General features: G+C 48.8%; 2 protein-coding genes across 4 annotated transcripts; one reads left to right on the top strand and one right to left on the bottom strand.

Moving 5' to 3' along the window:
* Positions 1-1,273: 1,273 nt before the first annotated feature.
* CILP (cartilage intermediate layer protein) lies at positions 1,274-12,311 on the bottom strand. Of its 3 annotated transcripts, none has more exons than XM_014251348.2 (9): positions 12,096-12,310; positions 10,445-10,571; positions 9,671-9,754; positions 8,869-8,922; positions 7,218-7,403; positions 5,803-6,117; positions 5,578-5,686; positions 4,980-5,137; positions 1,274-4,375 (listed from the first exon to the last, which is right to left on the bottom strand). In XM_014251348.2, exons 2-9 carry the CDS (start codon positions 10,503-10,505, stop codon positions 1,941-1,943), a joined length of 3,402 nt encoding a protein of 1,133 aa, XP_014106823.1. In that variant the 5' UTR covers positions 10,506-10,571; positions 12,096-12,310; the 3' UTR covers positions 1,274-1,940. The 3 variants fall into 3 exon arrangements, with proteins under 3 accessions (XP_014106823.1, XP_014106822.1, XP_014106824.1); XM_014251347.2 differs by having other exon boundaries at positions 12,143-12,310; XM_014251349.2 differs by lacking the exon at positions 7,218-7,403 and having other exon boundaries at positions 12,143-12,311.
* An 11,065-nt stretch (positions 12,312-23,376) lies between these two features.
* LOC102105427 (gonadotropin-releasing hormone II receptor-like) lies at positions 23,377-25,550 on the top strand. The gene is made up of 3 exons (XM_005521789.2): positions 23,377-23,883; positions 24,141-24,342; positions 24,607-25,550. The coding sequence occupies exons 1-3, from the start codon at positions 23,377-23,379 to the stop codon at positions 25,011-25,013; spliced, it is 1,116 nt and encodes a 371-aa protein (XP_005521846.2). The 3' UTR covers positions 25,014-25,550.
* The last annotated feature ends 1,247 nt before the right edge of the window (positions 25,551-26,797 follow it).

Genomic DNA, 26,797 nt, shown 5'->3' with positions numbered 1-26,797 from the left:
AGCCTGCTTTCATGCATTTCTTGGGTTAGTCTGTAGAAGTCATTTGTGTTACTTCACTCTCAAAGTGATGAAACTAAGTTTGGGATTTGGCTGTCTGTCTGCAGAAGAGGAGGGGAGCAGAGGGAAGAGACATTTCTCTGCACAAGCCAAGAGCTCTGTGGGAAGATCCAAGCTAATGCTCCCCACTGGCCGCCTTGGCTCCAGCTCCTGCCAAGCCCTTGCAGCAGACTAGACACAAAAGAAAACACACAAAGTCTAAATTCATTGGTATGAAAAGGATGTGCCAGAGTATTCCACAGCTCTTCCTTTTCTGCTTTTCTTTAATAACTGTCAATTTGCATAAAAAAGTGGATTACTAAGGGGTGTTTTTATGTGTTGAAGCATAATTCAGCCTGCCCTGTGTCAGACCTGAGAAACTGTTCTGAAGCTTGTTAAACACTGTTGAAAGATTCCCTATGCTCTTGACGGGCTGTAGGCATGGTAGCACAGGCATAGAACTGGTTTCATATCCATAGGATTAGATTGGGTAGGAGAGGGAAATTCATGCTGGAGCAAGTGTTTGAATTCCAGTTTGCATTCAATAGCACTGTCCACCTTTTTATGATCTTTCTTGGTGGTAATTTTGGTGTCAGAGACTTGCTGGCTTGTCTGCACCCCAAAAGTTCATTGGCAGTGTTTGCCTGTAAACATAAGATACCTCTGTGCTGTGAGGTCCTTGATTTCACTCTAGAAAGGGTGTGGGGTTGAAAGGACAATTTAATAGATCACTTGGAGAGGGATCACTGACCCCTTCTGTGGTCAGCTGTACCTCCAGCTAAGAGCAACTTCTTGTCAGCTCTTTACGCTTGCTGCTGCTGAGTGTGGACAGAATCCCATCTTCTCCCTATCTCCACCCAGCACTGCTCTACATTGCCTGGTTTCCTATCATCCTTAAAGCATGAATTCCCAGCCCTCCTTTCCCTCCATCTTGTGCCACCCCTTAAGTCATCCCTACCCAGACCTGCTGCTCTGATTCTCCCAGATCCATTGCTGACTCTACACATGTCAGCCTGGGGAGAGATTACCTGACTGCAGCATGCCGTGGCCAAACCCTGGAGCTGCAGGAGAGTCAGGCACTCACAAAACCCCTCGCCCATATCCAGGATCAGTCTCACACTGATAAAGTTGTGAGCTGTCTATGAACAGAAAGATGAAATCCTGCAGGTTATCCTTTGCTCAGCTCTGCGTGTGGTTTATTTACTTGGGCATTTCAAACACAAAAGTGACACACGTCGAAGTTACAAAATTACTTTTTTTATTAACCTACCCTATCGTAGAGCGTGGATTTTCTTGTTAAATAATGCAAGAAGCAAGAGAAAACTCTAGCTGTATCTACGTGGAATCTACAAATCCACATGGCTTCTCTGTGCTATTGAGCATATGAGTTCTTAGAAATGCAGCTGCCAGTAGTTTAGCTTGAATACAGTCATTCTAAAACAAGCTAGAAATAAATAAAATACTTACATTTCAAGTACAAAACCTTGCAGTTGAATTCAGTATGAGGAAATCAGTTTATTCCTTTTCATGTTACCAACTACTGTACAGGTACTTGGGCTGGCAAAGTCTGCAGATGCAGAACAGAAGAATGTTTTATGTACATGACTTTATTGAATCATGTGTTTAGTCTTCCCTTTAGGCTATCATGTGAAGCTGTTTAATGTCAGGCAGAAAGAAGAATTTTATGGATGCATTTAATAAGACACAAACTCACTACCTCTGCTGGCCACCTATTGTCACCTTATGTCTTTCCTTTCTGGTGGGGAAAAAAAAATGGCACCTTAATTATGTCTCATAAACAATGACACCTACCAGCTTTCAGTAACATTATTTAGCGGGTTGGTGTTACTTTCAAATGATATTTAATTGAGCATGAGTGACTTTACCAGTGCTCCTATACAGCTCTAGTAGGTGGGACGTTGACCTATCATCGGGATCTTGGCTTGGTTGTTTCGGCGGCTTGCTGGTGGCCTCCGGTATGCAGGGCTCTGCCCTGGCAGAACCAGAATGGTCTGCTGGCCTGAGTCCCTTGGAGTCTGCTGGCCCGAGTCCCTCAGAGACTGCTGGCCTGGGTCCCTCGGAGATTGCTGGCCTGGGTCCCTCGGAGACTGCTGGCCCAAGTTCCTCTGAGACTGGAAGATGCTTTGCTCTGTTGCGCTCCTCTCTGAACAGGTGAACGTCAACCCAACACCAACGTCGCTCTTCATGGTTCTGGACGTGCCATCAGATGTGCCATCAAAACATCTGCCCAGGGCGATTTCTTTGGCAATCCTTGGGTCTTGGTCAGTGACTGTGTAGATGCCATAGTTGTGTCCCAGTGGGTCAAGAGGTGCTAGCATTGTGTACTCGCTGGTGTCATTGTTGGTGGCCATGGGGAGGTGGTTCACCAGGTACTCGTGGAGCATGCTGTTTACGCTCACTCGACGGCAGTTGCCTTGCGGGACCACTTTGACGAGTGTGCGGTCCACACGGTCCTGGTCAAAGAGCATTCCACTGCACTTGAACTCCAGGCAGGCTGTCGACACGTCCCGCCTCTGGGGGTCACGGATGCTGCGCACATCCCTGATGCCATAGAGCTTGCCGATAGTGCGTGGGTGCGTCCCACCCATGTTACGAGATCTTACGTTCACTTCCTGAGGTCCATTTATTTTTACTTTAATGTAGCAGGCTCTAAATTCCATGGGCTTGGGCCACCATGCCAGGTAGTCATCGGTCCAGCTCATGAGGTCATCTTCACTGAAGGGAACAGTGTTATAGTCATATCGGTCTCCTTCTATCCTGTAAAACCTGAAGTGAGCGGCACTGTGTGGAGCTTCCTCACATTCACTGAGGTTTTCATAGGCATAAATAGGGCCATTGTTCTCTTCTGGGGAATTAGGGCTCGGCTTGGCCATGTTAATGCTAAATGCTGTTTTCTTGATGTTGGAGTCCTCGTGGTCTGTCCTCCTGTAGTTGAGCTTGTTGAGGTATGGCTGTGGGACCCCAATAGCAGCAGGGTTGAGTTTGGGAGCAGAGGGCACAGCTTCGAGCTCTTCACCCCCCATGCTTGCCAAGATATAAGCTCCGTAGGCTTCAGGGTTTTGTTCATCACAGAAGGCAGGCACACAGGCACCGTTGGGACCAGTGACTACGCTGTCAAAACGGCCCCATGCTCTGGGGTTGGAGGAGAACCCTGGTTCTGGCTCCATGTTTATAATAGAAATCACAACCCCTTGGATCTGCTCACTTTGCAAAAATCTCTCACTTCTGTAGGCTCGGACTTTGACGTAGCACCGTCTGCTCTCGGGGACATCCAGGTTAAAAAGACGCCTCTCTTTGATCTCCATGTTCCCAACCAAAAAGGTTCTCTCCTCCCTTTTGCGCCTTGTACTTTTCTCAATGTTGAAGTCCCCTTCTTCCTCCCATAAGCCTGTCTCTGGGTTCAGGGACCAAAGCTTCATCTCTTGCACATGCTCTGGCATCTTGACCTGAGCAGCATCCAAATGAACCTTCACCTTTTCTGCATTGAGGGACTCGGTGCCCTGTTCATCTGTGAAGTCCACTGAAAACATGCCGTATGTGCGGAGCGGAAATACATCTCCTTCCTCATCTACAAAGTTCAGGTCACTTTGTGTCACAGGGGCTGTGGAGATGTTTCTTGGGTCCAGAAATGTCACACTGGCTTTCACTTTGCCACTGTAAACCTCTCCATTTTTCCTATAAAATGCATTGGGAGGAATTTCTAATTCAGCAATTGGATCATCTTCCTCCATTTCCCCCAAAGAAATCATGTTAGTTTCGGTGGATTCCAGTGTAACAGGGGCTTTCTTTCTTAGTAGCTTGATCTCATGAAATACAGCACCTCCATTTTCCTTGAAGGGCAGAACCTTTGTTGTGTTCACAAACTTCTGCAGCCGGTCCACAAAAGTTAGAACCAGTCTCTCCATATCTGCTGGGACGTGGATGGAGAAGGTTCCCTTGTAGCCAGTCATACTCACTCTCTTGTTGCCCATGTAGATGTGGCCAAACCTCAGTGGCTCACCATTATCTGCTGCTGTGGCTCTGCCTCGAACCATTATTTTGGTCTCGGTGCATACTTTGCAACCGCATTCAACAATGACTTTAGTGGGGAGCGTGTAGCCATCGCAGGAGATATCCCTGGTTTCCATCTTGGATACCCCACAGCAGTAGGAGACATTGTCCTTACACCGAAGTCCCTTATCCAGCTTCCCCACACAGGTCTTTGCTGGGCACTTGCCCACATCATAATAGAAGGAGTTTGTTGCTTTTTGGAAGCAATCGTGAGGAAGTCGGATGAGGTGGCTTTGAGGTTGGGAGTCACAGGCTGCCTCTTTTGTTCCTGTTGAATAGGATTTCTTAATGAGCAGCATGAAATAATTGTACAGTCATTGCTATGTTGTCTGAAACCTCAGAGCTCCTAAACATTGCTCCTAAAAGCAGTGGGGTTTTTTCAGGATTTTGGTGAGCTGATTAACTCATTTCAGTGAAGCAAGTAGATCAGCTTTAGCTTTAGGACCCTGATTAAGAGCTGTTTGCAGGATCCTCTCTGCTCCTGCTTATCCACTATGGTTATCCTGCTCACCCTCAGCTAGATGCTCTGCTGCTGCTTGGTTTTTTGACTATGGCAAGACTAGAATATATCCCAAGACTTTAAAAACAGCCCTAAACAAGCAGAAATATTCCCCTGTCAGGCAGCAAGTACAGTGAAAAATCTGACAGCAGCAGGTTGAGGTTGATAGGCCACCTGCAATCCAGAGCTCTGGGTTGTAGGGAGCGTCTGGTTCATAACCAGCTCACTCAAGCTTATCTGCAAACAGATGAATGATATAAACCTCAAGTATTTTTCCTGTGACGTTTCTTTACCAGATGTACCACAGTTTCTGGTTCCTGCACACCAACACCTCCCCAGCTGCTTGGAGAACATCAGGCACATTTTCTCTTACCTATGACAGCCAGCTTGGCAACTTGAGACTTTGCCGACCCTCCAGCACTGCTGGCCTTGCAGAAATACTCTCCTGACTGTTCTCTCTTCAGGTTCTTTAGAATAAGGTTGTTTTTATATTTGTACAAGGAGGGATCCAGCACTGAGCCATTGTGGTACCTGCCAGGAACAGAGAGGGGACAGAGATTGACCATCTGTCTGGAGCACAGCAGTGGCTTAATCCTGCGTCCTACTATGTGGATTTTGCCAGATTTCCTGCCTCAGTTTCCCTGAGGTTTTAGTATGTCTAGGAGGCATCACCTAAAAATATTTCCCCTAGTCCTGGCAGTGATGTGTCTGCTGGACAGCTGGCAGGCAGGCAGAGCTGCCAGTTGTGTCTGATGAGGTTTTTAAACTCTCTTTGTGTGTTTTTCCAGTGAATCCCTCAGCAGATGACATTGCTGTGCCATCATGAGGAAGCCATCACTTGCAGCCATCAGTTCTCAGCACATTTAACTGTTTTATAGCTAAACCTCCCCATTTATGGAGATGGTAAGGAGATAAAACTGGCATCCATGGGACAGCTAAGATTTCTGGCAGATCAAATTCAAGCTCCTTACCAGAGGTAGCGGTCGGGAGCTGGGCTCCCTCGAGCGTCACAGCAGAGTGACACACTCTGTCCCACTCTCCTGGCTTTGTCCTCAGGGCTCCTGAAAACGTAGGGCTTTCCTGCAGGGGAAGGAAAAGGCCATCTCATTACTTTTCCTCTCATAAGACCACAAGTCTCATAAGTTTATTTGTGATGCCTGCATGAAGCTTCCTGCATTCCCTCTCTTTGGGGCTACCTGATCGATGCAGCTGCACTTGGATTGCCAGGTTTCTTCGGTTGCTCTCGGGCACGGTGACAGTTGCTGTTGCATATTTGGCTTTCTTTATTTTAAGGGTGTTTTTCCCATCAGGACAAATCCCCGGGATCCTAAACATGCCTCTGTTATCAGCCATTGTCAACAGCTTGAGTTTCTTGGCTTGCAGGTAGACCCGGGCATCAGCAGCAGGTGACCCATCCTCGAGAGACACCTTCCCATGCAGGGTGGCATCCTCACACATGCAGGTGTCACAGTCAGCGTTGACATGGCCCATGGGGCAGGTGATGTTGCAGGCTGGAGGAGAAGCAGATAGGTCAAAAACCAGCCCCAATTCCCCACAACACTCACAGCACGTTCTTGCATCTGCTTTTAATTTAGATGCAATAAGGCATATAGTGCATAAGGAGTAAATTGTATCCAAAACATTTTTCATGATTATCCACAGCTGTGCATTAGAAAGGCAGGGACAATGTCATTTTGAACCTGACAATTAGTAGAAATCAGCCACATGGATATAATTACAGCTAGGAACTGTTATTTACCTTCCCCAAAGGGCTGAATTTCAGGGAAATTTGAATCCAGATCAGCATGTGAGCTCTTAGCTCAACCCTGGCAAAACTACAAATTCAATGTCATAAACTTTCTAGGTTTCTGTTACTAGTGCATACCCAGAAGTTGTGATTTTGGTCTATCCCAAAAGCTGTCTGCCCTTATTCAATGGTATCCTGGCTTGGGCAAGATGTGAGGTAATTGCCAAGTGAGCATTACCTGATGGGTTTAAAATTTGTGCTCACAAATATGATTCTGTTCTCATTTAGCTGTGATTAATCCTAAACAATAATCTATCTTTTCCCAAGGCTCAGGTAATTCCTTTTACAATCACCAAGCATTCCTGTACAGGAGCTGTGTGATATTTCAAAGACAGAAATAAATGTAAGAAATCAGGGAAAACCTGAAACAACTTTTCTGCACAAAACATGCTTTCAGAATTTTTTCAGAATTATTTGGTTAAAAGGGGATTATAAGAATAACGTAATTAATTACAAGCCCCTTTAGCAGGGACTATGGCAATTTGATATTCCCAAATCATCTCTTTCCTGGAGGTTGCATGGACACAGCTGTCTGGAGTCACTGACTCCACCTTGAGAGCTGCTGTTATAACAAGATTAATGAGATTTTTTTTCTATATCCCCAGGCTATTGTGAATCCCTGTTATCTTTGTGTTTGGCTATAAACTCTCCCTGCTCTGCTCTTTGTATTCTCCATCCCTGCTCAGGAATCACCAAATCCTGTCAAAGAAGAGAAAGATGGTAAAATGACAGCAGAGTACAACACCTGAACAGTGGTGAGACAGCAACATCCTCCCCTACCCATAAGTGAGTTTATAGGAGCACCTGAGCAAACATGTCCAATGCAGAGCCGCCCTTCCTCAGTTGCTTCATTACAGTGCACGCCCCAGAGGCGCTCAGCTAGGCAGGATCTGGTACGCTTCTGCACCCCGGTTTGGCCACACTTTGCTGAGCACTCGCTCCATTTCGACCATGGAGACAAAAACCTTTTTGAATCTTGCACCAGTGGACCTTGAATAACATCAGTGGTGCGTTACTGAGAGGCACATTACACAGACAGCTGCCCAAAAACAGGCAGTTGGGTTTTAGCAGCTTCTATAGAGCTCAGACTATACATTTGGATATTACACACCACGTGGATTAAACAAACTCAAAGCATGCTTAGGGAGCTGGGAATTAAAGCATGAGAAGGTGTCTGAAGGCTTCTGACTTAATTCCCCATAGGTTCCCAAATTCAGGATGATTAAGATAAGCCCAAGGGGATCAAAGTGCAGGCAGCTCATGCTTCGTGTTGAATAACTTTGGCTTAAGGAAATCAAACACACATTCTGATTTAAATGTTGTTTGAGCGGCAACACTTGTCTGTTTCAGATGTCATTAAATAGTTTAAAAAAAAAGTAAAATGGTTAAATAGTTACAAAAAAGGGGTAAAATTGTTGGTATGATCATGTTGAATGTCTTTAACCAAATTTCAACATATGTTTTCTATAGGGGTAGCATGTGTCCTATTGTGAACACCGCTTTTACTGAGTGCAAACCAGAAGCTTGAGATGCTACCGAGCAGGGTGAGCATGTCAGGAGCCAGCTGATGGGTAAAACAGAGAAAATTTGCAAAACACATTGAGAGTTTAATATGAGGTTAGATTTTGAAAGGATTTTCTTTAACCAGGCTACTAGATGTTATTAATTTAAGCTACTTTAAATGGATGAGATTCACTCCAAGTCTGTGGTTTGGGCTTTTTTTGAAATGAGAGTGTTCTAATAATGTTTATGAGGATCCGCTAGTGACTAAAGTTTCTAAAAATGAAGTTTCTTGGAGATGTGTGCTATGTCATGTCCTGTACCTATTCTTCCACCCAATTTGTAATAGAGCAGGTTAATTTTTTTCCTAGAAAGGCAGAGAGACACAGGGCCGGATTGTTCAAATTGTGAATGGGTGGTTGAAAACAATCCTGGCTTATAAAAGCAGGTGGGTGGGAAAGTCCATTTTAATCAGAACACATATGAGAGCTTCATGTTTGGCTTGAAGTAAGTGCTTGGCTTAGATGGGCAAGGTTTTAATCTGTTGGCACGACATCTCTAGTTCAGCATCCCAAGTAGTGGGATCCATGGCTTACTAGTTAGCAATTTGAGGCTTGCAGGAAGAGGTGGGCTTGGGGATGTGGTCACATCCTGTGGATAAATTCCTATTTTTGCTTGCTCCAAGTAAAAATTTAATGTGCAACAGATTAAAGTGGGATCTCAGCAAGATCCTAAGCTTCTTTGGGATCAGCTGCTTTAATCTACAAGGCTGGTAATGATAGGAAATGAGCAGGAGAATCCTGTGGAGGAAAATGGCGTTATATAGCTCTGGGTAGCATTTTGACAGGAGGAAAAGCAGAAATTGGAGGATGAGGTAGAAGCTGAAGGGTCAAGCATTGGTGGGGACATGGGAAAGGACAGGACTGGCCCAGGGCACTGGCCAGCAGGAACGTACTGCGTCTGACGTAGGTGAAGGTTGGGTCTCCACGGCGAGAGCTGCTCCTCGTACCTGTGGGCAGAGGGATGATTCAGGCAGGGTTTGCCAGCCAGGGAACCAGCCCCAGCATCACTGCCTTGTGCTATCCACTTTGAGGGGAAAACTATTTTACTGTTAGTTTTCAAAAAAATACCTCTCAGCAAGTGGAGGGGACCTCTCAGTGTCTGTGGGTTTGGTGCTTTGATTCTTCCCAGTGGCTAAGAGAGCTGCTGGGAGCTCGGCAAAAGACTGGGAAAATCCCCAAGTCCTTTGGCATGGCCAGCCCTTTCAGTGCCTGCTGCAATTTAAATTGTGAACCCTGGACATTAAAGATGAGAGGTCAGGGCATCTCCCCAGGATTAATGAGCAGAGTGGGCTCTGCAGGTAATTAATCCCCCACAGGCTTTGATACTAAAGGAATGGTGTCACAAACTGCCCAGGGTGTGGGGACAGGCTGGGCGGGGTAAAGGCAGGTCAGAGCATGTGCTGGCCCACCCCTGGGCTCTTCTCACCCCCCCAGCCTGCGCGTGCCTCCCACAGGAGCTGGGGCTGTGGTCACACGTTGACCTTCCCTTTTCCAGGAGAGGAGCCAACAGTGTGTGTCAACGATAGCCAAAACCCTACAGGAGGTTGTGAATGATTAACATTTATTCCATTGCCTAAATCATAGAATGATTCTAACCCTAAATGTCCTCTTCTACTCAAATAATACTGATTAGTTGTAATTTGTTGGGAAAATTGTCCAGCAAGGAAAATCCACCCAAGGTGGGAATTAACTTACTCTCCAAGCTGAGCATTACCAGCGGGCTGAAGGTTCTCTGTCCTATCTGGACCCTGCTGAGGGCTGGTTTCAGAATCCTTTGTCCTAAGGGTCAAAAAGAATAAATTAGATTCAAGGAATTGTGCATCCTTAGGCTCAATATTACAGCTTTCCCATTGGACTGTGGCTGGTTAGAGCTCCTGTAGGATGCAGCACAGGAGATGCCAAGAGAAGGACATAATGGAGATGTCCCACAGCATCTCTGCAGCTCAGGTATGATACAAATTTTCTATTTCCCTTAGCACAGAAGAAAAACTTTTTTTGTACTTGTTGTTTCTAAGGGACAAGAACTGTTTTCTGAACTTGTTTCACCTGAGTGCTCGATAGGAGCTGATGGCCATGGCTGGTTCTTAGTGTGCTTGCTGGGACTGGTCCCATACAAACTGGGCAGCTGAGCCCCAGCACCAGCTCTCCCCTGTGGGTGCAGACTGGACACTATGGAGTCTCATGGGACAGCAGGCAGGGATAGTCCCAGCATGGTCCATGAGCTGGGGAGCTCACCACTGGTCAACCAGAGGCTCACTGTCTCACAGACTGGCTTTGCTCATCTGGCTGGATGGGAGCCAGTGCTTGTGTGGAAGTTGTCTGGCTGGGCAAACACTGCAGTGACCCAGACCAGCACCCAGCATCAGTGTCGGGCTGTGTCTGCTGGCTCAGCGGCTGCCGACAGACGTGCCTGCACTGGCATGGGCAGGGGACAGCACAGTGACTGGAATAGAGATGTTTAACCTTCACCTAAAACAGATGTGGCTCCCAAGAGGAGGAGGAGGAGGATCCAGCCTTTCATGGTGACCATCGTTGTCTCCAGAGGTGACCAGGGGCTTCCTGGAGTTTCCGCAGCTGTCCCACGCCTTCCCCAGTCCTGCAGAGACAAACCTGACCTTGTCGAAGCTCACCCAGGTCCTGCTTCTCTTCTTTGGGGAGCTTCTCCCAGGCTGAACCACTCCAAAACATGTCACAGGGCCACTTATATCCCCTGCTCACCCACCCCCAGCAGCTCTTCATTTACTCCCACAGTGAGGAGCAGCAGGGGCTCCACATCTGTGCTCACATCCCCCCTGCTTCTCACCGTCACATCTGAGCCCAAATCTATTCTGCAGAGCACTGCTTTGTAACAGCATCTCCTTAACATGCCTTGGAACAGCCTGAATACTTTTGCAGGGAGCTCTCACAGCCCACACAGGTCTGCAGACTCCCTGGCACCCAGCTCTGCTCCCCACAGGAGCAGGGACAGCCCCATGCCTCCATCCTTCTGCCTGCAAACTGGGCATAGTGTGAGGATAGCATCTTATCCCAGTACATCCCAGAGAGTGAGGAGAGGGAAGGCTCTTGAGCACCTCTGAAAGCAGAAAACCCCATTCACAAGCCAAGTCTTTACTGCAAATGTAGCAAGAAGCTCAGTATTTTCCTTTTCCCACAGGCACAGATGTGGGACTGAGGTTTTGTGTCAGTATTCACCAGCTCAGCCACTTCAGATTTTGTTTTCAGTGAGTCTCTTTGCCCTAGAGCCTCAAGCATTTGAGTATTTAATTTCTGAACGTACCTGTGGAGCTGGTGTTATCCCTAATGCCTACAGCTGGAATTCCAGGTGCTTTATTTTATGGACCCAAAATTAATGAACTGGGAGGAGGGGAGAATATTGCCCCAACCATTTGGTACCTCAGTTTACCCATAAAATGGGGCTGACAAAGAGCAGCCAGTGGTGAGAACACTGTTATTTGTAAGTGGTACTAACCATCCCCTCTGAGACTGGGGAATGTGGGACTAGGAAATACTTTGATTATGGCTCAACAAATCCCAGTCAAGCAAAAATAACAAGCAACACATGAGCGGTGTTTTGTGGGCTTATGGTGGGGTTGTGAACTCGCAGTCAGACAATAACCAGGAAAAAATTATTCCTGTTTCCCACTTGGTGACTATTTTTGGAGCTGACTGCAACTTGTTCAGCACTGGGTTTGGGATTGCGATATATCCCTCTGTACCCAGACACACGGTGCTAGAAAAGGGGGGTTCAAGCAGCCAGATCTTGGCAGCAGGGAAGGTTTGGAGCTGCTTGTGTCCCCTGTCTGGCATGAGGCTGGGGAAGCCACTGCAGGAGATGAAACAGTCCCACGTAAGCAAAGCCCCCCAAAACCCCGCTCCAGCTCTCCCAGTAACCCTTTCCCAAGCCCATTAGCTGGGATGAGGAAAGGAGGAGCGGGACGCAGGGAACTGCATCCCCATCGGCGTTTTTCAGCCTCTGTGCCGTTATCTGCCCGTTAATTAATTTCCACCTCACCTTCAGTCGCAGCCGCTCTTAATTACACCTCCTTAGCACAACAGAATTCTATAACCACTATCTACCACAGAGGGAAAAACAGCATGATTGGGTTTTTTTTTCTCTTACCTAAAAAGCCATAAAAACCCCACTTAAGGAGAGTCCCGTCTTCTCACCATGGAGCCGCCAACCGAGCTGAGATCCGCGGGCGAGACTAGGGCTTGTCAGCTGCGGGTTCAGGGATTTGCTGCCGGTTGGGAAGGAGAGAGAGCTGCAGCTTACCGAAACCTCCCCTGCGCCGAGCGGAGCCGGGCTGTGTGCGAGCCTCCCGCCGCCGAGGCGGCGAGGTCGCTTATATAGCCCGGCGTGTAGCTTAGGGGATGGCAGCGAGCCACCGGCCGCAAGCACAAACAGATCGGACGCGCGAGGAAACCGCAGCCTGAATAATCCCTTAATGAGATGATGGTAAACAGAAACCTGTGGCGATGCCATGGCGTGGCGGCTGCTGCTGCTGCTGCTGGGACAGGGCACGGTGTGGGTACCACGTCCTGGTGTGGGCACTGCATCCCAGCACAGCACCGTCACTGTTTGGGGTTTACCCGGGGTCTGGATCTGAAATAGACGCTGCTGAGTGTTGAAGGTGGAGATAGAGTGAACAGGCAGTGAGTTTTGGGGATGCTTTTTTGGCTTTACCTGGTCTGGGACAAATGTGGTGCCTACCCAGCAGTGCACGTGGATTTGCCCCATTTTGCAGATGTGGGGTATGGCTCAGCTGGGCACTGTTCCCTGCACTGCCTGCCCACCTTTGCCCCTGTGCTGGCTCTGGCAGGGGTCAAATGAGGATGCTCTGGGAATGTGAGGATGTGGGACAAAGCCAGTGGGATTGAACAACTGAGGTAGCACAGAGCTGCAGAGGCAGGACCTTGTAAATAAATGTGACTGCATCTCAAGCCATGGGGCGATCTAGCAATGACTCCTAACCAGAGTTGCCTGCTTGCCCCAGTCTGGCTTCAGCCTTACAGGCTTTTTCTCCCTTTGCAGCCACATTTTTCTCATGTAACTTGTGCAGCTGATCTGTGGACACAGGGTTCCTGGGTGTTTACAAAGCATGTGGCCTTGTGTGAGTGACTGCTACCCATGCATGCAGCCCTGGAGCCACTGGACTGTACAGATGGTTGCTGCAGGAATGTGGTGTGAGAGCACATGCTTTATGTGTCTGGAGCAACCCCCAAAAGAAAGGGATGGGTGTTGGGATAGCCAGTGGGGACCTGTGGTGTCCCAGACTGCCTTCAGGTAATCCTTGTCAGCCCTGCTGCTGGAGGGAGTGATGCAGGAGGAACACAGATCAAGATGTCACATAAAAATAATCAGCGGTGAGCTACACCGGCTCCTGTTTATGTTTACGAGGGAAAAGGAAAAAACACCTGAGATGTGCCAAAAAATGTCAGAATGTTTATCTGGTGGGCAAGGAGTGCCCAGTGAGCTGGAAGCTCCAGACGTCTGACATAAACATGGATATCATCTCTGTTTCCCCTCTGTGATGAAGATGAGATGTGGGAAAGGTGCTGAGGCAGAGAGCAAGGAATTCATCTTCCCACCATGGCTGACCCACACTAAGCACAGCACTGATTCCTTGGCAAGACATCTCCAGTCCCACCAGCTGCTTGCCCACGTCCTGGCATCAATTTCTATGGGTTGCACTACTTGGTAAAGAAACTGTTTTATTCCTTTTACTGTTCTGCAAAAGGAATAAAATGTTATTCCTTATGTTATGGAAATGGGATGACAGCTCTAACCCAGTGCGGGTGCAGGCATTTCTGCAGGGGATTTTGCAACCTCCTTAGTACGGCTGTTGTCTCTCTAGCATGTCTCCTTCAAGACAGGCTCTGGAGACATGTGTGTGGCTTCAGGAGCAGGTTTGGGACGTGTGAGTTCATGCAAACCCCAGTTCTCTAGAAAAGTTCATTTGCACAGTCTCTCTTGGCTTGACCATCCCTTGATGCAGCTCTGACATGTGGCTGACTTTGGAGGGAACATCATGAGAAGAGCCCCAGATGTTCCCAGTGCTGAGCACCACCAGCTCTGGGAGAGGCTTTCCATCTGCCTGGAGGTGAACGATGCCCCAGCCCATAGGGTGGAGAGGACAAGTCAGGGATTGCCCCATGACTGGGGTAGTCTGCAGGGCTGTAGTACCTGTGGCCAGTGACAAGGATGCATCCCAGACCAAACTGCTCCTTTCTGCCCATCACCTGTGGCTTCAGCTGCCTAAGGCTGCTGCTTCCCATCAGAAAGCAGCAGATCCACAGTCTCTTGGACTCATTGCCCTCCTGGATTAATGCTGGGGAGCCTACCCAAATCTCATGGTTTTTTTCCATGGTTTCATCACTGATGTGTAATTACAAAGCCATAAGGTATTTATGTGAATGCTGCCATGCTTAGTGCTCCCTCTGACCAGTGCTGAGGCTGGGGCAGTATCAGAGGAGTGTGACAGCAGATGGTGCCAGCAGCATCTCCCTCCCCACACATAATTTTTCTTGCATTCATCTAATAAATCCAGGGGAAAACTGGCTAGTAATGCTCATCCAGGTTCTTCATGTCTCCCACCATTTCAAGTACAGCATGGGCTGAGTGACCATCTCCAAAACCCAACTGCACCATGCCAGGAGGATAACAGGGTTGGAGGGGCTGCTCTCAGGCTGTGGGGTCTGTGAAATGCTCTGTGGGGCTCATAAATCCCCTTTTGGGCCAAGGCCCTGCCTAATTCCCTGCCTGCTGCCCTTGTCCTCCCTCCCTGCACCCTCTCCACTCCGCCAAATGGAGCTGACGGTTATTTTCCCCTGCTGCATGTTTCTGGGCTTGCTTCTGTTTACGGAGATGGGAGTTAAAATAACTGATTGATGACTTTGTTCCATCCCAAACACTTTGGGGAAGTTTGTGTGGTTTAGAAGGGAGAGTTGGGAGCTGGGATTTCATTAAGCACTTGGCTCCCAGCACTTCTCCAGCCATGCTCCAGGGGTGGCTAATGTTGTTTTTTAAATCCTGTTTTGCTATCCCAGGAGCCAGAGTGGCGATTTCCATGGTTTGTAGGAGAACTTGGAGATGTGGCAGGTCCCTGAGGTTCCCTTTGAGTTCTGAAACCAGCAAACCTTGTAGCCACTGCAATATTGTTTCACTTAAGCCCTCCTCCACCGCTTCATCAGCACAAAATCGCACTCCAGCTGCCTAAAATCTTTGGAAAAGAGCCAAAAAATTACTAGAGTTTGTTTTCATTGTGTGGATGAGGATTTACAGGCTGTGACTGGGAGTAAAGGAGTGAGTGGACCTTTTTCCCCTCTGGAAGGATTTGCTTGGGAGCTAAAACTTCTACAGGGGCTCAGTAGTGCTCAGCTCCATAAACATCATTTACGGAACAGATACAAAAGGCAGCACAACGTGGGGATACCAGGACAGCCAGGATCCAGGGAAAGACTGATTTTAGCTCTGGAGTTCAGGAAGCCTTTTTCTGCAGTGGTGAAAGAGCCAGGAGTGAGGAGACAGTGTCTGTGCTAGTTGCGGCGTCTGTTCCACAGGGTAGGCCCCCAAATGTTTGCTGGCACCAACACAACACAACTGACTCCTGACATGAAAAAGAGGGTGCCCTCTATTCCATGATTCAATCTGTAAAGGAAAAGGGCTTTTTCTAGTGCTTTTGCAGGGCGTGTTTGCTACTGGAGTGCCCAGGGACTGTCACCTTCCAACCTGCTTCATACATGTAGACCCACGTACCCTGGGGAGGGATTCACTGGGATATCCTGGATTGCAGAAGGGTCCCACTGGTATTTCCCTCTTAGGTGCCATGGTCATATATCTGCTGTCTCTCCTTCCCTGTCAGAGCTTGGAGGGGCAGAAACCATGACGCTGTGAGAGCACCAGAAGTGTCTCAATAACGAATCACTTTTTAATTATGTGTCTGAGCTCGGGAAATTAAGATAAGAATTCTGACTCATTTAGAAACTCTCTTCAAGATGGAGAAGGCCATTATTTTCAAGCCCTCCATGAATAATGCATATCCCAGCCTTTTCCTGGAGCATTAACTGCTCAGGGACACTTGCAGGGCAGCATCATGGTGTGGGGAACATCCTGCCCACAGATGTGGCAGGGCCTGAGCTATTGCACAACCTCTGATCAGTGATGTAAAAGCGGTCGCAGGATGGGAACAGGCGTGATGGGAATGTGGCCAGGTCCAAGCCAGGACAGCACCTCAATGGGGACATTTACACTGCAAAGGAAGGGCAGGAGCAGAGCTCCAGCCCACAGTCCAGTGGCTGTTTGCTTTAGCTCTGGACAGGGTTGGATGGACAAAGACCATCCTGTGTCAAAGTCCATGTTGATTTGGGTAATTAATCACTCCTGAAGAAATCCTTGATTTATTGCTCCTGTTTATGGGTATTGGCTTTGGGCTGGGTTGCACTCCAGGCTGTGCACCCGTGCTGGCACAGGGAGCAGCCTCCCACACATGGGACGGCAATCCCTGGTCTCATCTGTGCCTTTTCTTCCATATTCTTGCTATAAACCAAGTTGAAGTGGGTGGGTTTGCAGCAATTTACACCAGCAAAACATCAGCCAGTTTTTCCTAAAAAACAGCAAAATCCTGCCTGATCCATGAGTGTGCAGGGGAGGGCTTGGTTCTTCCAGTTTGTCTTTCTCCTGTTCCGCAGGAATTGCACTGGCAGCACATTGGAGAGGTGTAGTGTAAGTCAGACCAGAGGCAACAGTGATGGCAGTGAAAGTGAAGCTTTGAGTTAAAAAATGTTTTTTAGTGTTCAGACAAGCCTATATGTGGAATGGACAGAAAGGTGAAAGAGGAGGAGCTGTGAGGGTGATGGGCACTCCTTGTTGAACCATGTTGAATTCCATGTGGGAATTTCTGTCGGGTTAATTATTGCACTGAGCAATGTGGAGCTGTGCTTGAGCTGGGGTAATCAGGGTTGATCCACCCCCAGGTTTCAGCTCCGAAAGCATTTGCTAGCGTCCCCACTGGCAAAAGAGAGCATGGAAATGCTTTCCCTTCCTGGAGTGCCTGTGGTCATGGGGGCGACCGGAGATGTAAAATATCTCACGACCTCATGCACTATGCCAAGGACATGCTTGGAAAAGCCAATCTCTGCCGAGCTAATTCCAGCACTGCTGGGATTCCCCCTGGAATACGTGGCCAGATCAGCTTTCACTGGAGGATAAATGTGTGTTTGCTGGGAGCACACCAGAGGGTTTGGTGGGGCCAAGGGTTGCTGAAGAAAGGCCTGGCAGCTCCTGGTGTGAGCACCTTTTCCCATCCGAGACAAAAACTGCTGAGAGCAGATTGCAAAGGCAGCGTGGGAGATGAGCACTTCTGCAGAGAAACAGCAGGAGCAAATTGAATGCTGGCTCCCAGAAACACCTCCCTGGGAGGCCAACTCTGGATGGGGGAGATGTCAGCACTGATGCTCATCCTTAGGGATAGTCACTGCGTTCCTACATGCAGTCCCATAGCTTGGCTCAGAGCAGATTTCTTGTGGGAGGGTAAAAGCAGAGCTGGGGAGCAGAAATTATATCCCTCTGGCTCATTAAACTCAGCACTGATGATATCTAACCCCACCAAGACACTGATCCTTTCCTAAAAGCATAGAGAAGGATCCTGTGCCTGCATAAAGTTCACCCAGGAGTATCTTTAAGCTTTGAAAACTGCTTGGAGATATGAAGCTCGTGGGAAAGAGGTGTCAGGGGAGCTGTTCCCTGCTTTTTGCTCCTGCAAGCCCTGTGTAACTCTGCCAAGGGTCCCACAAGGATGTCAGCTTTCCCCACATCTCACTTCTCCCCGAGTGCTGTAAAGGAGAGCAGCCCTTGACTCTGGCCAATGTTTAGGAAGGAGCATCCAGAGGGAGCACTGAAATATGGCCTTGGGACACACAATCCTATGTGAGAGCTTGGAGGCAGGAGGATATTTGGAGCAACACGATGGACAGGTCCCAGAGGGAATAAAAAAAGCAGAGGATAAAAGAGGGCACAGAAGGCAGAGGCAAGGAGAGCAACTAAACCCTGTCCAAAAACAAGGGCAAAATTGTTCACTTCCATGGTTAGTCACAACGAAAACATTGGCATTTCATAATTTCTTCCAGCTTGAGAAAAATACCCCATTAGGGCAGTGAGAGCCCTGACTGGGCCAGTGCGTGCTGAAACTGAAGGGGACCCATGACCCCTCTGCTGACCCTGTGGGTTATTTTCTTCCTTTACTGGTGACTGGGGTGCCAGGTGAAAGTTCCCAAATAATTTCCTCCCCAAATAAATTCCAGCCTGGGCAGGAAAGCAAAGCTGCTGTGGGGAAGCTGAGCGGAGTGGAGCAGTGATGCACACACCACCAGATTTTATCACTTGGTGGTGGGCAGATGGGGCTCAGCACCAGATCCCACCATGTTTCTTGGGGTTTGACCTCAGGATCTGATCTGGGGTGATAAATTCCCTCCTCTTTCTTTTCCAGTTTAGAGATGAGGAGGGGATGTTGCTTTAGTTAACTTGTCCTGGTGAGAGACAGGGGAGAGACCCTGAGAGCTGCTGCTCTGCATGGGAAGATGTAAATCTGGGGAACCCCTCGTAATGATGCTCTGGACATCTGAGCTCAGCAGCATCAGGGGCACCAGCCTGGGGTATTAAAAGGTGGGAATTGTAGCAGGTTTAAGCATATTTTTCCCACTACCCCTGTTCGATGGTGTGATACCCCCTAGAGAGGGTTTTTATCAGTGAGGTTTTGATATACAAAGCTGAATCAGAAACAGAGCATTGTCTCGCCGAGAAATGGTCTAAAGGCACAGTTTACCAAGTAATTGAGCCCGGAAGGCAGGACAGATCCCTCCCTCTGCTTTAAACAGGGTTTTTAGGAGGGGGATGGGGTGATCCAGATTATCCCCAGGAGGGGCAGCAATTACCATCCCTCCTTGGCAGGTTCAGCAGAGCGGCCAGGGCCGGCTGAGCAGGCAGAATGGGGTGCTGGTTTATCCCCGGTGATCACTGAGCTTTGTGTCTCTGTCTTTTGCTGCAGAGATTTTTGAGAATTTTGGGTGATGCCCTGTTTCAGACCTGTTTGTAACTTACAGCACAGTGGCACCGTGCTAATTTTTATGATGCTGTTATTTAATGAAAAGGCTGAAAACTGGGAGCTTCCCAATCGCTTGACTTGTGAACTTTGGGTAAGAAGAGAAGCTGTTCCAGAGGTGAGCTCATTTCTAACCCCGGGAAATGACTTCATTGATGCTGGTATTTACTCACAAAAACATTGCATGTCAGATGTCCCTGACTAGACTTTCTGTTTCGAGTCCAGTATGAGACAAAAATTTCCTTGGATGAGCTGCTCCTAAGACAATTCAAGGTTTGGAGAAGGAGGAGAAGAATTGCAGGGGGGGTGGATGTGGGGAAAGAATCAGCATTAAAAACATTCTGAAATCACGAGGTTTTTCTGAATAAAGGGAAGTTTTTGGGCATCCAGTCTGGCTGAAGCACCTGCCTGGGGGGAGGGTGCAGATGATGAGTCCAGCAGAGAAATCACCTATCCTTACCTCCCACAATAACCAGCAGCTGGAGTTTCTCTCAAAAAGCAAAATACAAGTTTTTCTCTTTGGGAAGCCAAGCCCCCAGCAGTGATTTATCAGGACAAACAGCAGGAGGTTCTCTGCCCCATGTTTGCAATAGGTTAATGGAAATTATATCCCACACTGCTCTCCCTGGATGAGATCCCACTATATACAGGGTGTCCGATGGAAAAACACAGCACTTGCATTTTTACTCGAGGTCTGCTCGTGCACAAATTGTCACTGGGATTGTATTACCCAGTGTGGTTCCCAGCTTCTGTTTTCTCCAGCATCCTGGGATGATCCACATGGATTTGGAGAGATCAGTCCTATCTGGGGACACTGGGGGATGCTCTGTCCCCTCATGACCCAGCACTGGACTGCAGCTCTGGGGATGTACTGGGGCAGCATCCCAAGAGGAGGAGATTTCGGGAAGAGCCAAGCTGGGATGTATGGAAACAAGCCCTGCCTGCCAGCACTGTTTCCTAATCCTGGACACCAAAACCCTCTGATCGTTAAACCAGTGTTCAGAGATTCGGCTGAAGGCTGCCATGCAGACAACATCCAAACTGACCTTTGAGGAGATGAGCAAAAAAAAAAAAAAAAAGAGAGAGAAAACACAAGGGGGTTACTGTGTAAACGCCGGAGAAAACCAGTAATTTCAACAAGGGACCCCACCCTTAAAATAAGACTTATTGCTAATGCATGCCCAGGACATTTCTGTGTGATGGTATGCTAAAAAAATCCTCTCTGAAGAGGGACTAAAGGCTTTGTTGTGACATGAGCAAGGCTTACAGTTCCCAAGAAAAATCCTGTCCCTCTCTTGCATCATATGGCCAGGGATGGAGAGGACATTTCTAGACAAAAAGGCCATCAGCCAGGACAAAGGACAAACAGGGAATACATTCCTGACTTGCTATTTAATTGCTTTTGTGCAGGTGCAAAGGGCTAAATGAAAAGAAAAATAAGGATGAGTGTGTGGGGCTGAATTAATCTCAGCTTTAAGCAGGAACCTAATGTCAGGAGGAGGTGGGTGCTGGAACAAACAGGCTTCCACCCAACTTCTATGCAGATTTTGTGCTATTTTTCCCCCAAGGGCTAGGCTCATTCCTAAGGCACTGGTGGGTGATACCCCTGTCAGGTAAGGAGGTGATGGGGACAATCCCATCCTATGTGGCAGGATTGGCTGGTGCTCACTGGCAGTACCAGCTGAGTCTGCTTTCCTCTTTTCCCCTGTATGAAAAACACTTTGGATGCAGGACTTGCCCTCTGTGGCTCTGAGCAGGGAATTTCCATCCTGATCCCTTTTGGCAGCCCTATACAGAAGTGATGGAGAGTTTAGGGGATTCTAGAGCAAACATGGTCCACTACCTGCAGCATCTCCTGGGTGTCAGGAGCTGGTCACTCTGCCACACCATATGACTCAAACCCACAGAGGTTTAAGAGTCAAATTGGAAAAAGGAAAAATATCTGTTCTGCTTGTGCCCAGGAGGACTCCTGCCAGCATAGCAGCCTCAGAGATGGTGCAACCACCCTCAGAGCTCAGGCATTTCCTCCTGAAATAAGTGGGAGTAGTTTCGATAATGGAAAATCTATTCCAGAAAGGGAATCTCCTCCTCTTGGGGAACATTGCAGAGCCACCACTGCCAGCCTGGGATCTGCAGGGACCTGTATATCACATACTCTTTAATTTAATAACCTGGAAAATGTGAAGGTCTATCTGCATGTCATTAAAGTCCCAGTGAAGCCCCTGGAAGTGTGTTTGCCAGTGCTGGCCCCAGCACAGCTTGGGGCTGTCCCTCTTTCACCCCCACAGCTCCTTTGCTGGCCAGAAGAGCAGGATGCCCTCAGTTTCCCTCCCTGTCCTTGCATTGCACATCATATTTTTTAAGCTCTTGTGAGCTCTTTGTCCCTCCCAAGGTCCTTCCCTCTCACTATGTTATGCTGTAAGAAATACAGAAAGAACAAGATGGGAACTGATAGACTGCAGGAAAAAAAGCATATTCATTAAAATAGCAAAATGAACCACGGTTCCCCTTATTAATTCTCTCCTTACAGTATTTCCAGTCCAGGCATGTACCTGTGATGCACCCATGGACACATGTGGTCCAGGAGCATCTCCGAGGTGTGTGTGCGCGTGTCTGAGAGTCTCTCGGTTGTCTGAGCAACGGGACGTTCATCACTAACTCCCAGGATAATTAACTCATTTTCCTGTATTTATAGCACACCAGTACAGGGAGTGTTGGCACTTATCCCTGATGGAGCCACATTTGGCCACAACATTTTGAATTTTGGCAATTTCTTGCATTACGGTGGCTGCCTGAGCCAGGCTGCCCATGGGTGCCCGCCTCGGTGTGCCCCGCTCCTGGTTTGCCAGTGCAGGGGGTGTTTGCAGCAGCATTCCCGTCTCCAGATGCCTGCATATGCCTGTGCTAACAGCAGCGTCGCTCCTGGCTTGGCCGCTGGCAAGGGGAAATTTTACTGCTTCAAGGTTTGTTGCAGGGATCTGATGCAAGGAAACATTGGAGCATCCTGACTCAGCACCGCAGCGGTAGGGGACCCGTGGGAAAGACACACAGCATCTTCTCTCAGCATCAGGGCATGCGTATGCCAGGTATGTTCCCATCAGCTGCGATAAATCCTGACCTGGACACAGATTTCTTGTTTCTTCCAGACAAGCAATTTGGTACTTATTAGCTGTTTGTTCTCTTTGCTGTTTGTTTGTTGGGTTGGTCTTTGGGGAGGGAGGGGTGAAGGCAGTGAGGGGAAGGGGGCTCGGGGTGTGGGTGGTGGGGCTGGAGGAGGGCGCATTGCTGCAAGGTGTCGGCATCTCCATCCCGCAGTGCTGGGGAGACAGATTTGATCTCTGCTGCTTCTGTTATTTGTACAAATGTAAGGAATGTTTTATTTTGGAATCAGCAAACAGGAAGGTGCTTGAAACAGTAGGGGATATGCTGTACCTGCAGCTGGGGCTGTAAACAGCTCATGGCCACAGTATTTGCCCTTAAAAAGTGAGTTCTGCTCAGATAAAAGGGCAATGAAATCAAGTGTGGGGGACAACCACACTGCTCATCACTCCCCAGCCACCCCCAGCTTAGAGGGTGTTCTACCTTCCTCTCCTCCTCCTGCTTTGCCTCCAGAAGGGAAAGGGACAGAGGTGTAATGCTGGTGCTGCTTGGGTCCTGGGACGGGACATCCAGGCTCCTAAATGTCACTGTGATCCTCTCCCAGGAGCCACTGTCAGACTCTGAACAGTGTGGGATGCCTTTTCTCCCTGCCTGGTCACCCTCAGCTGCTCCTGCCCCTGACCCCAGATCTGGCATTGAAGATGGAGGTGGATCATTAAGGTTTAACACTGATGGGAAGGGCTGTGGGGTTTCTAAAAAGCTGAGCCCTGCTTATAAACCCCCCTTGAAAGGACGAGTCCTTGAACCAAGCACAGCTGTCCCAGCACAAGCTCAGCCAGCTCTGGTATGACCCATTCCCAGCAGGATGCTGGCAGACAGTGAGTGGTTCCGTGGTCCTAGCCACCACTCCTGCTTTCCCAGCTGCTCAGCCACCTTGCAAGCAGCTAAAAATATATGTCTGTGTGACCAGTCACTGTAGCAAGGGTGAGCCAGAGAGGGCAGCCAGGCTGGGTCATCGTGGTGGGGAGACACGGTGGCTTCACAAAATGGGTAACACAGGACGGGACAAGACAGGATGGGACAGACTGCTGCTGGTACCTCCAGTGCAGATCCCACCATCTCCCCACTTGTCCATTTGTTGAAGCTGCAGCACTCTACACAGCCCCTAAGAAGGGATTCACTTTGCTGCTTGCATTTCAGCAGGGGATGAGTGAGGAGCAGCTCCCTGCATCTCCCCACTGCCCCACCGTGCAGGAGGACACCAATGTCTCGGCCTCTGCATACCCCCAGTACTGGGTAGAGCCCCAGTTCACGCAAGCAGCGAAGGTCCGTGTGATCATCACAGCCGTCTTCTTCCTGCTAGCAGCGGGCAGCAACACGGCAGTGCTGGGCAGCCTGCTGAGGAAGAGGAGGAAATCCCACGTGCAGCCGCTGATCCTCAGCCTGGCGCTGGCTGACCTGCTAGTGACAGTGATGGTGATGCCCCTGGATGCGGCATGGAATGTGACAGTGCAGTGGTATGGAGGGGACATCTCCTGCAAGATCCTCAACTTTCTCAAGCTCTTTGCTATGTATGCAGCTGCCCTGGTACTGGTGGTCATCAGCCTGGACCGGCACGCAGCCATCCTCCATCCCTTCTCCCGTGCTCACCACCGCAATGGGATGCTGCTCCGTGCTGCCTGGGCTGGCAGTGTGCTCCTGGCTTTGCCCCAGGTAAAGTTCAGTGCCCTCCCCACAGTTTGCCTAAGCTGGGGTGGTTTTGGAGAAGGGCTTCTCCAGCCCAACATCTCCAACCAGTCCATCCCAATCCATGGACTCCACCAGAATAAGCCATAAGTTAGGTGCCCAGAGTCCATTTTCCAGTCCAATGGCAGCAGGGAGGCACTCTCCATGCACAGCCAGCAGCATCTCCAGGATGTGATGCTCTATTCCAAATCCTCTCTGAGTTATTCTTTGTTCCTCCATTTCAGCTTTTCCTCTTCCACCTGAACACAGTCCCAGGAAGGAATTTCACCCAGTGTGTTACTCATGGAAGCTTCCGAGCACACTGGGAGGAAACAGTCTACAACATGTTCACCTTCACCACTCTCTACATCACCCCTCTGAGCGTCATGATTATTTGCTACATCCGGATCCTTTGGGAGATCAGTAAGCAGCTAAAGGTCAATAAAGGTAAGTAGATCCCGGCCCTTTAATGTCCTCCATGACTGAATTTCTCTACCCTTGAATTGTTGTTGGGTCTGTAACAACATGTTTTGAAAGCTAAGAAGTTTTGCACAAACTTATTGACCCCAGTCATTGCTGTCTTCTGCTTCCTGTGGGACATGGACCATATTATGAGATGGTCTTCCCTCTCTGGCAGAAGTAGAGTCATGGATGGTTATGTTGTCTTGGTTTTCCCCTATCTTCAACTATCCTTTTGACTCTCCTTGGCAGGTTTGACAAGAAATCAAAATGACCACATCTCCAAGGCACGAATGAAGACTCTCAAGATGACCATAGTGATTGTTGCCACCTTCATCATCTGCTGGACCCCTTACTATCTCCTGGGCTTGTGGTACTGGTTCCAGCCAACCATGATCCAGAAGATGCCGGAGTATGTCAACCACAGCTTCTTCCTCTTTGGCTTGCTGCACACCTGCACTGACCCTATCATTTATGGGCTGTACACTCCTTCCTTTCGGGAGGACGTGCAGCTGTGTCTCAGGGGCATTGAAACAGCCATCACCAGGCAAAAGAGACACAAACCCATCTTGGCCTCAGAGAGGAACATCAAGGATGGTGCTGCAAATGGTGGGGTGGCATCAGGAGGCTCCAATGGCACAACTGTCAGCATGGTATGATGAAGAGATGTACCCACAAGGGGATGGCAGGTGCAGCTTTGGGACTGTTCTGTCCTGTAGGACCATTTTGGAGACTGTCATGATGAGGTTCCCTACTCAGCTTTGGTGGGTGAGGGTCTCTGGCCAGTAACTGAGGATGTGTCTCCTGCCTGTACTCAGGGTGAAAAATATCTGGGGGTATTTATGGTCATTCTGCTGTATTCTGGCAGTTCCATGACAGCTAGAAAGAAAAACATCCTTTTTGTACCTGGCACATGCTCCAGCCCTGATTCTGGGATCAAGCTTCTCCACACTTCCAACATCAACCCCTGGGAGGAGATTTACCATCTCTTCGGTGGTCCAGGATCATGTCTCTGAAGTGGCTGGTCTTCAAGTGTCCTTTGCACTCACACCCAGCTGTAGAGCTGCATGGATGGTGTCACCCTGAGCCTGCAAAGGTGTGATCACAGGCTTTTATTCTGTTTTCTTCACCCATTGTAGGAAAAGCCCCCTGGAAATTTCAGATCTCCTGGCTCAGAACCTGCCTGTTTCTCCCATGGCTGTGTGACAAGCCCGGGGAAAGGTCTACATATTTGGAGATTGACTAATGCAGGGGCATTCATGCCCATGGTGAGCAGGTAGGAAGTGCTGTGAGGATGGGGGGGCTCAGGTAAGACCAGTGCAAAGAACCACAGTGGGGGAGGTAGGTGAGGTTTCTTCTCTCTTTTGAAGAGAGCCAGAAGGGAAAACAGTCCCTGCTACTGTTTTTTGGTGTGAAGGGTACAGACAGACACATCATTACACAGCAGCTCTGTGGGATACAGGGCAAACCACGAAAGAGGGTATTTGGGGTAATGAGAACCAGACCTGACACTGCCCAGCCCCCCTAGACCTTTCTGTCCCCGTGTCCCAAAGCACAAGCTAGCAGGTTACAGGCCGCACGCTGGACACATTCGCTTTGCCCTAAGCAACACCAGCCCCTCGGTTCTGCCCCAGCAGAGCAGGTGCAGCCACACCACAGGTGTTGTCTGAGGTGTCCCAATGATGGAAGTGATGGGAAGCAGCTGGTAGGTGGAGGGGGCCATCAGCACCTTTAGTGCCAGATGGAGGCAAATGAGGGCTTCTGGAGGGATCAGCTGAGCTGTGGTGAGTAACATGAGTTGTTTGCTTTCTACCATTGTGCTAAAATTTGCTTGTGAAGGCAGAGGTTTCCTCTCTGGGTGTGGGTTGAAGAGATGAGTTTATTCAACTGTGCTGTCCTTTCCAGGTAATTAGAAATAGTGGATTATTTCTTTTTTTTCATTCTCTGATGTTTGTTACTAAATGTGGGGTTTGCTTTTGAAGAGAAATTTAGTTTTAAGCCAGGTGGGTTGTTGTTTTCTTACTTTAATTAAACCTTTGGACAGCTCAGGAGCTCTGGACTTGGCAGGAGGCAGTTCCTTAGCTATTTTTGTGGCTATTGCAGCTTTTGATGAGCATCTGGACTTTATCAGGATGAAAGAGCTTTGTTTTAAAAACAACTCTTTTCTTGCTGTGGTTGTGCGTGTAGGGAGCTGGGAGATGTCTTCCCCTCAAGAAAATAAATCTCATTTGGGCGCTGAGGGGGCTTTTTCTCAACCTGTTTCCAAGAGATGTTGGCTCCCCATCAGCCAGCAAGGATCTGCACTGGTCTCCCAGTACCCCAGCTAACAAATTATTGAAATTGGAGGGGTGGCAAGTGGTCCTTGCAGACTGGCTGAGGCTGGGCAATGAGGACGCAGGAAGCCACAATACTCAGGGTGATGCTAAGCTGCACACCCTGGGTA

This window comes from Pseudopodoces humilis, chromosome 16, assembly GCF_049639895.1.
Source record: "Pseudopodoces humilis isolate 2021_Gansu_Grassland_sample_001 chromosome 16, ASM4963989v1, whole genome shotgun sequence".
Lineage (NCBI taxonomy): Eukaryota > Metazoa > Chordata > Aves > Passeriformes > Paridae > Pseudopodoces > Pseudopodoces humilis.
The sequence above is the reverse complement of the archived record's forward strand: the minus strand, read 5'-3'. Positions and strand labels throughout refer to the sequence as shown.